The 10,429-nt window shown below is 41.1% G+C and overlaps 1 protein-coding gene across 1 annotated transcript; it reads left to right on the top strand.

The window, feature by feature from the left end:
* The first annotated feature begins 4,994 nt into the window (after positions 1-4,994).
* Positions 4,995-9,248, top strand: LOC126791875 (extensin-2-like). The gene is made up of 3 exons (XM_050518370.1): positions 4,995-6,352; positions 6,874-8,759; positions 8,856-9,248. Exons 1-2 carry the CDS (start codon positions 5,059-5,061, stop codon positions 8,730-8,732), a joined length of 3,153 nt encoding a protein of 1,050 aa, XP_050374327.1. The 5' UTR covers positions 4,995-5,058; the 3' UTR covers positions 8,733-8,759; positions 8,856-9,248.
* The last annotated feature ends 1,181 nt before the right edge of the window (positions 9,249-10,429 follow it).

Raw genomic sequence — 10,429 nt, 5'->3', positions numbered from 1 at the left:
TTGTGGTGATCTTACGAGGAAAGTGGTCTCTTAGCCGACGAAAACAGTTCGTCGTTTTAGACTTTTTTTCTGGTAGTGTACCTTACCCTAGGTAGTTACTACGTACTTCTTGGTACCACCTTTGTTCAGAGAAGAAAAGTTGCTGGCGTAGTGCAGAAGTTAACCGAGCAATAATCAAGACATCCAATAATGGCTTCATCTTGATCGTCAGTAAGATGAAAACCACCAAGCTAACCTTTGCCATAGAAGAGGTGAGGAGGAAGTTAGGGGTCGGAACTTTCTGGTCTCAACATTTTCTTTCTAGTTTAATTTAGTTGTTGTTAGTACTCCCTTTTTAAATAACATTATCCGGAAAATTATATATTGGTCATGTTGTCCTGGGAATCTTGAATTAATCTACGCAGAAAGTCGTTAGCTTAAATCGTGAAAAACTTACAAGAGAAATACAAATGAAAAGACAAAAGAATTCGATAACTAAAAAGCAAAGACTATGTTTAAGCTTTATGAACCAAGAAAAAAATCCAAAACTTTAGAATTTTTAAACGATGACTACTGACTAGCTAGCTAGCTAGGTTAAAAAGCCTGTGTTTGCTCTTAATTATGTACGTGCATATATCAAACATGTTAAATCAATACATATTCTTGCTTCCAAATCCAAACGAAGAAGGAGAAGAAGAAGACGTGAGGACAATATAAATCTCTTCATTCATTCACTTTTATAAACTAATTAAGGATGTTTCAACAACAATCTACCAATGTCTTTTTTGGTGGCTATCAACAACAAAAAGAAGAAGCAATAATAAAACTGCAGAATGGGGTCTTATATATATGCAGAGACTGTAGCGGTTTTGGACTTTCACTTAACGTTAAGTTGCTGGTTCGAATCCGTTAGGTTAAGTAGGTCGGGTTTGTTATATTAACTACTACTTCGTGCATCTTTTAGCTCTTAATATGTCCCTAAAACAAATTCCACACTCAACCTAGCTTGTATACTGAACTGTCCTTATTATAATCTTATACAATGAAGAGTGCATGAAAGGGACTTGAAATAGGATATATATTTAGAAATAAATGACCAAGTATCATTCTGGCCGAGATATCTTTTAAAATTGATGGGATAAAAACGATACTAATTATCTATATATATGGCATAGATTGGCAATATGTCAAAGGGAAAGTTATGTGGCATATATGTATACCGCCCTGCGTTGTGCATTTTATATATCTAGCTTTGTTTCATCGGCAAGAGCTTACATGGTGTACTGGACATAACGCGCACTCATGTACATACTACGTACGTAGTACTCTGCTAGTCTGTTTTAAGTATGTCTAATTAATGAATTGGTTAATTATCAGTCGATTTATACAATTATCAGTCTGTTTTAGGTTTGCATTACCATGCATCCAAATGCAAACTTCACCTAATTGCTCGACCAGTAAACAAAAATGATGACCAGTTTGACATGCAGCAAGAACAACAAAGACAACTATTAACGTCATTAACTATATATGAACCAACCCTAGCTTATCGAGGAAAGATTTCGATTACTGTCAAAATAAAATTTCCAAGGAAGCTAAACATGGGCAATAGGAACTAGCATCATATGGAGACAAATAATAGTGTCTAGGAAAGAACATGATGCATTGTGACTTATACGTACATAATCGCTTTTGGATATCTACCCTATATATACAAATTGAACGATACTAGGGTTCGGCCATAAATGTGACGTCCCTATTGAATTTCTGAGGAATCAATTAAGTTACCTTCACATCAGGTTCTATTCTTTCGTTTTAATTTTGTCGAAGTTTTTATCGGGGGGGGGGGGGGGGGGGGGGACTGTATATATTCGAGGTGGAGAACATATATCAGAACCGATCTGAGATGGTGCCGCCACAAAAAAATCAGTGGGGTATTGTCATGTTCTTAAAATGTAGCCAGTGGAAAAAGCTAGCTAGGTTCTCCTAGAGGAATATAGATCTACAATAGTAGAATCCCAGTACATGAGGAAAAAGTGGAAAGCCGAAGGAGGATGGGGAGATCGAAGAGGCGGTGGAACTAAAAGAGAGAAGAGTACGTTTTAATTTGGTTCAGACTCTCATGCATGCAGACCGAGAGAACAGTGCTATCATTTCCAGTAGGAGAAAGAGAGACAATTCAGTATGGACAACATCAGATTTACTGAATTAGGTCAAATAAAAAATTTACCTTAGATGGGACCCACGATGAAAATAGAGTTAATAGACGCTTCAAAATGAACATACGTTCGAAAAGCTGTTCGCTCTAGGATTTAAGCAGGTCAAAGTTACAGATCAAATCTAAATATTTAATCAAATCAATGTTGAATTTATGAGCCTAGGTAGAACATTCTTCATCATCCATTTGATTTTGTTTGATTGTGTTAACAAACATTGTCCTAGGCTCCAAGCAATATGTAATTATCCCCAGTACAAAACAACATATATGTCAAATATGATACTATTAAGATCAAAATTTCCATAACTTAATAAGTGGAAGCTTCGTGGTTTAGTATACGTTATGTGTCCAAGTTGGATTACGTACTCGACCACAGATCTAATGAATTCAAACCCGTACTTAATAAACAAGCGCCAAAAGACATTAGATAAAACGAGAAAATACATATGCCTCAGAAAAGAGGTACAATTAAAACCCTAATGCATCTGGACAGACCTACAACTTAAACTTCATAATATGGAAATTCAAAGAGCATAAAGACACCTAACGGGTTGTGATCGCGATTCAGTAGTAGTTGTTAATGGTTAGGTGAGGCAGTATTATATAACTTATGTAGTTTCTTATAAAATCTTTGCCACCCCACTCCCACTCCCACACCTATATTGATTTGAATAACAAGAGCAGTTAGAAAAAGCATGGCGTGGTCCTTCAATTCAGTGACTACACATAATTCGCTACTCAAAATTGGCAAGTCTATCTTGACATTTGCTTCATTTTTACTCCATATGATTCTTATTTCCAGTTTTCGTCTTTTGAAACATATCATTTACTCCATGATTCCAACCTTATAATCAACCATTGATAAGGACCCTTTTTTCTTTTCATTACCTTCTACTATATATCTCAGTGTTTTCGTTTCTCTTCCTCTTGCCAATTAAGAAAGCTGTGAGAACAAAAAGAAGAAGCATTTGATAATGGGGTCGAATCTAAAGGAAGAGTTGCCATATCATTTCCTTAATCCCCTCAACGACTCATCGATATATTTCAATGCCCTACTAATCTAGACCAATTCTCTTCCAGTGGTGCTTCCTCACACGGCAGTTGATAGTCCACGAGAAGGATTACACTTTTTACTAATTTGTTTAAAAGCTCATTGGAGCACTGAATATCAAACCCTAATTATGATTTCTACCATTGTTATCTAATTCAAGTGAACTGGTTGATGCGTTGTAACTACAACAGTGACAGATTACCAGCTTTCCATATTAGTTCACTCCATAATATCCAGCAATAGTTTCCCACAAAACATATGCTAATTCAACGGCGTGATTAATTTTAGCTTCTTCTATAATTAGGTTCACCAGTACATGAAACTTGAAATGTAAGGGACAACAAAAGGAAGATCAAATACTCTAATTAATGAATCTAATCAACTGGGTGGCTAATTAAGTAGATGATTCAACTATTGATCGAGTTCAATACATTGATGATATATATGACTGGGGAAACGAAAAGAGGATGATTCTTTGATCGTATATATAGGAATGGTAAAGGAAAAGGCTCATGCGTCGGCTCAAAATTTAACAAAAGGAACATCTATGATCTATGATTTTGGGATGGTCCATAAATATGAGTCTCTAGCTAGCAAGCTAGTAATTTGGGAAGTCATTTTCATACGGCAGTGGGAGACAACTATTTTTCAAGTTCAAAGGAAATAATGCCATTTTATCATTCCTTGCACGAAAATGAATTTCATCTTAAAATTATTACCATCGTATACTTGTTCCTTCTTCTTTCGATTCGATAGTCTTCTTCTTCCTTTTCCTCTTTTTTTCCTTTACACTCTTGGTTTGTAGCTAATATTACCTGTGAAGGCTGCAGAAAGGCCTCTTGAATCAATTCACATGCCATAATTCTCATAATTGAGAAACCACATGCAATATTTCCAGAATTTGAGATAATTAAAGACAAAAAAAATTAAGTCTTCTGATTTAGGGGGGCTGCCATGAACTTGCACTATCCATTTTTGTTGTTGTTTATAAACTAGTTTTGTTTTCTTGCTATTAACTTGAAGCATTGCAAAGTCTTGGTCTAGCTACTATATACCAATCAATCTAATTATGCAATTGGGTTCGTCATAGTTGTCCTTTCGATTGCCTTTATATTTTGGTGTGTTTTCATAGAGGCCACCTTTAGAATTTAAGGAGAAATTAACTAAGCAAACTAATATCTTCATAGGAATTTGAAAAAGTCAGGAAAAGAAAAATGATTGAATATGTAATTAAACTTGACATATAATGTGGAAGCTCCACATGGCTAGATGGAGCAAACCGATTCAGATCTAAAAAGATTCAATATATTATAAACTTGGAGAGATGGAGAGAAAAAAAAATGGTTGACTAACTGAAATGCACAAGGGAGATTTCGATCGAACGGCGATGAGTAGTGCTAGCAAGGACTAGGATTACATCATACGTTCATAATTGAATCAGTGTTAAGTACATTCTGTTGCGGTGTTGCTTTTTGATCAACATAGAAAATAGAACAAACCGGAGAAGTGGAAGTATTAATCGTATTATGTGTGAATCTTGTTTGTATTGAAAATCAACAATTTGGGGTGACTAGGTTGGATATATAATTGGGAGCGAGAGGAATCCCAAGTGATCCAAATTGTGTTTGTAAGGTTTTAAAAATGGATATAAAGCCAGCTAACGAGTGTGCCCCATTTGACAGCTGTCCATTAACGACTCCATTGAGTCGCTATATAACACTGCATATCTGCATGCTTAGTAGTTCATCAAACCCATTCATCCTCTTCTTCTTCCAAACATCTCCCTCATCAATCGATCTCTTCATTTCCCATGAGGAGTTCGAGTGGCGACCCCCCCTCTTGGGGTCGTATTTGGCCGCAAATGGCAGTGGCTTTGGCAGCCATAGTTGTCATGCTTTCGAGCAATGTAGGTTCAGTTCAAGCGGATGAACCTTACCTTTACTCTTCACCCCCACCTCCTTACGTCTACAGCTCGCCGCCACCACCCGCTCACTCTCCTCCACCTCCTTACGTCTACAAGTCACCGCCTCCACCATCGCCTTCACCACCTCCTCCATATGTCTACAAATCTCCGCCCCCACCATCGCCTTCACCACCTCCTCCATATGTCTATAAGTCGCCGCCTCCCCCATCGCCTTCTCCCCCACCACCGTACGTGTACAAGTCACCGCCTCCACCTTCACCTTCACCACCACCACCGTATGTGTACAAGTCTCCTCCACCACCCTCACCTAAATTGCCTCCTTATGAGTACAAGTCACCACCACCTCCATCACCCTCTCCTCCACCACCGTACGTGTACAAATCACCACCTCCACCATCACCTTCTCCACCACCACCATATGTCTACAAGTCTCCTCCTCCTCCAGTACACTCTCCACCACCACCATACTACTACAAATCTCCCCCACCTCCGGTGCATTCTCCTCCACCACCATACTACTACAAATCTCCTCCCCCTCCGGTTCATTCTCCACCACCACCTTACTACTACAAGTCTCCCCCACCTCCAGTACATTCTCCACCACCACCTTACTACTATAAGTCTCCTCCTCCACCTTTTCCCTCACCACCACCACCATACTACTACAAGTCTCCTCCTCCACCTTCCCCAGCTCCTCATGTACCTTACTACTATAAGTCTCCTCCTCCACCTTCTCCCTCACCACCACCACCATACTACTACAAGTCTCCTCCTCCACCTTCCCCAGCTCCTCATGTACCTTACTACTACAAGTCTCCTCCACCACCTTCCCCAGCTCCTCATGTACCTTACTACTACAAATCTCCTCCTCCACCTTCTCCGGCTCCTCATGTACCATACTACTACAAATCCCCACCACCACCTTCCCCGGCTCCTCATGTACCATACTACTACAAGTCCCCTCCACCACCATCACCAACACCTTACGTGTACAAGTCTCCACCACCACCGTCGCCAAAGCCTTACTACTACCAATCTCCTCCACCACCGGCTCCATACTACCCTCACCCACACCCACACCACCATCCATTGATCGTCAAGGTCGTCGGAAAGGTCTACTGCTACAAATGCTACAATTGGGGATATCCAATCAAGTCCCACAACAAGAAACATCTCAAAGGTATATATTCCCGAACATTAATTCTCTTAATTAGTAGATCTTGTGTATATTGGTTACCATGCTGTTCTTCATTTTCTAAGAAAGAGATGTTTTTCAAATCTAAGATATGGTCTCAATTCCTAAACTGCCCATTAATTGGCTGGTCATCCTTTATAAAATAATCTCATGGCCGCTTAATCAGTCAATCCCATGTTCCATATATATGAAAAAATATTAATTTTTGAATAGTGCTGAATGTGTTGTTTTTATTGATAATATATAGCAAAAATATTATTTCATGTCAAGCTGTCCAACTCCACAAAGAAAAAGAGCTAGCTCGTCCTTTTCAATGTCAAGGGACCAAGGGTTTTTAAAAACAATTGAGTGATTTGATCATAGAAATTAATGGTAAAACTTTTCAATTAGTTAGTGCTTAGCCTAATAATTAGTTTGATTTGTCTGTCAAATGATTGATATTATTGTACATGATCGAAGTGATCACAATTGATCCAATCTAATTTTTCTTACTGTAAATTGAGCAGATGCTGTTGTTGAGATCACATGCTGGGCAGGCAAGAAGGAGATCAAGGCTTATGGTAAAACTAAGAACAATGGTAAATTCAGCATCGCAGTCCCAGAATTCAACTACGGTAAATATGGCGCCAAGGCATGTACCGCAAAGCTCCACGTGGCACCCAAGGGTTCACCATGCAGCATTCCGACACCGCTCAACTGGGGCAACAAGGGTGCCAAGCTGAAGGTCAAGTCGAAGAACAAGGTCTTGGTTGTGCTCAAGGCCAAGCCATTTGCTTTTGCTTCTAAGACTCCTTACAAGGAGTGTGTTAAGAACGCGCCGCACCATCCTTCTCCTGCTCCTTACGTCTATAAGTCGCCGCCACCACCATCTGCGACTTACGTCTACAAGTCGCCGCCTCCACCGTCTCCGACTTACGTCTACAAGTCTCCTCCTCCACCAACTCCAGCTTACGTCTACAAGTCGCCGCCTCCACCAACTCCAGTTTACGTCTACAAGTCTCCTCCTCCACCATCGCCTGAGTACGTTTACAAGTCACCGCCACCACCGGCTTACTACTACAAGTCTCCACCACCACCATCTCCCAAGCCCTACGTGTACAAGTCACCACCACCACCATCACCGAAGCCATACGTCTACAAGTCTCCTCCACCACCTTCTCCCAAGCCGTATGTTTACAAATCTCCACCACCACCGGCTTACGTCTACAAGTCTCCACCACCACCGGCTTACATCTACAAGTCACCACCGCCACCCGCTTACGTCTATAAGTCACCACCCCCACCGGCTTATGTATACAAGTCTCCTCCACCACCATCACCGAAGCCATACGTCTACAAGTCACCACCGCCACCGGCTTACGTCTACAAGTCACCACCACCACCGGCTTACGTATACAAGTCTCCTCCACCACCATCACCGAAGCCATACGTGTACAAGTCCCCACCACCTTATGTCTACAAATCACCACCACCACCTGCTTACGTATACAAGTCTCCTCCACCACCATCACCGAAGCCATATGTGTACAAGTCACCACCACCACTGGCTTACGTCTACAAGTCACCACCACCACCGGCTTACGTCTACAACTCACCACCACCACCAGCTTACGTCTACAACTCACCACCACCACCAGCTTACGTCTACAACTCACCACCGCCACCACATTCTCACCCTCACCCACCCTATGTTTACAAGTCACCACCACCGCCTTCACCATCTCCTCCTCCTCCATACTACTACAAGTCACCGCCACCACCTTCACCATCTCCTCCTCCTCCATACTACTACAAATCTCCACCACCACCCTCACCTTCTCCCCCACCTCCATACTATTACAAATCTCCCCCTCCACCATCACCATCTCCCCCACCACCATACGTCTACAAGTCTCCACCTCCTCCACACAAGGAACCAAAGCCTACACCTCCCTACCATTACAAATCACCACCACCACCATCGCCATCTCCTCCTCCACCGTACCACTACAACTCCCCACCACCACCTTCCCCATCTCCTCCACCACCATACCACTACTCCTCCCCTCCACCACCCTCTCCATCTCCTCCCCCACCATACCAATACAAGTCTCCACCTCCTCCACACAAGGAACCAAAGCCAACACCTCCCTACCATTACAAATCTCCACCACCACCATCGCCATCTCCTCCTCCACCATACCACTACAACTCCCCACCTCCACCTTCTCCATCTCCTCCCCCACCATACGCTTACAAGTCTCCACCACCTCCTTCACCCTCTCCTCCTCCTCCATATGTCTACAAGTCACCCCCACCTCCAGTGAAGTCTCCACCACCACCGGTGTACATTTACGCCTCTCCCCCACCTCCCACTCACTACTAAGCTCAAACACGTGCATAGACCAATCATGTAAGTCGATTTAAGTTTCTGTAATTGTTTTCACTTTTATTAATTACCAATGTAACAGTTTTAATCGAAACGTACTAATTAACAATGTAATTGCAGGTTTTAATTTAAGCAGAAGAATAAAGGAAGGCTCCATGAGCCGAAGGCTGAGACACCAAGCTTCCAATCAAAGTCCATTGTTGCTAAGGGTGATCAACAAGTGTCTGGCAGAAAGAACCAGCAACCTCATGTTGCATATGCTCTTACTATACTCATCATTCAAATTGGGAATTCAAAGCAAGATTGATCATGATCTTGGAAGGAACTAATAATTTAGCTTGGTCGTCACAGTGTCGTCATTTTTCCATTTCTAAATTAAATTTGATTCTATAGGGTAGCAGTTACAAGGCCTTTTTATTCAATTGTATGATTGGCTTCTATTTATTGTGAGGTTACATGTTTCTTTAAGAAGGCACCGAGTTATTTATCAATAAAAATGATGAATTACTTTCACTCTCTCTTCTACTACCTGGCTTTTTGATAGTGCTCTTCGATTTCATTTGCTTGGCTTTTATGTCCCCTCTATTCTGAGAATAAGTTCCCCCAAACATATAGGGCAATGAATATTGTGTTGGGGTTCACAAAGTGGGCGCAAAATGAATTATAACTTGAGCGGATTGTGGGGTTATTTATTACTCTATTTGTCTTCAACTTGGAAGCAGCGTTTCGAAGATCAAATTCCATATATAGTTAGGCGGCTGCTGCTGCTGCCATGATTAACAACTTGAAGCTCTACCGAGCAAAACTATTGAGAAGAACAAAAAAAGGAAGAAACACTCCATTGCAATCACAGGCCCCATTTGCATGTTCTGAAACTCAATAGAAAATTAGATCTTAGATAATTAACGTTAAATGTATATCTTAGGGTATATCATATCTTTATCTTATTGCACGGGTTGAGCATATCATAATATGTAGGGTTGTACTTGTCATACCCCGGGACCATTTCCGGTCCCGAAATGCAGCAGTAATCGCCGTAGTCCTAAGTTAGTACCAATCGATACAGGATCCTACGTATCGACAACGTCAACTTACGACTACAAGGCTATGTGGATAAGTAGATAATAGTAAATTTGGGTTAAAAACAAATGAAACTCAATTTACCGAATAAATACGAATAAGCGGAATGCAACAAATAAAATGAAAATTCAAGTATGACATGAGAAAAGTGCGTCATCATAATAACTACGGGTCAAAGGAAACAACCACATGACTTAAATGAAAAGTAACAAAGTACGCGTCGTGCAATTGTTGAAGTAGAAACGAAGATCGGGTAAATAAGAAGTCACACCGGAAACTGGCTCCTTGGTATCGAAAATGAACCACGAGCGATGCAACGCCACTAACACCTAATCCAAGTCCTCGCCAACCGGCTGCTAGGTATCTGAAAAGTAGGGGTGAGCACTCGTCCTCGCTAACCCGATGTGGGTGAGACGACCCAACCGTAGTTAGGTTTAAAAACCATATATATATATATACAAATATATATATATAACAATATATATACACATAGATCGTTAGCGTAAAAACACGTAACGAAAGTCAAACCGAGAGTATAACAAGTCTCGTAAAGTTTAGGGCAAGTCAAGTAAAATCACGCATATGTAAAATACGCAACTCGGCTCGAAATATCA

Source organism: Argentina anserina, chromosome 4 (assembly GCF_933775445.1).
Source record: "Argentina anserina chromosome 4, drPotAnse1.1, whole genome shotgun sequence".
Lineage (NCBI taxonomy): Eukaryota > Viridiplantae > Streptophyta > Magnoliopsida > Rosales > Rosaceae > Argentina > Argentina anserina.
The sequence above is the reverse complement of the archived record's forward strand: the minus strand, read 5'-3'. Positions and strand labels throughout refer to the sequence as shown.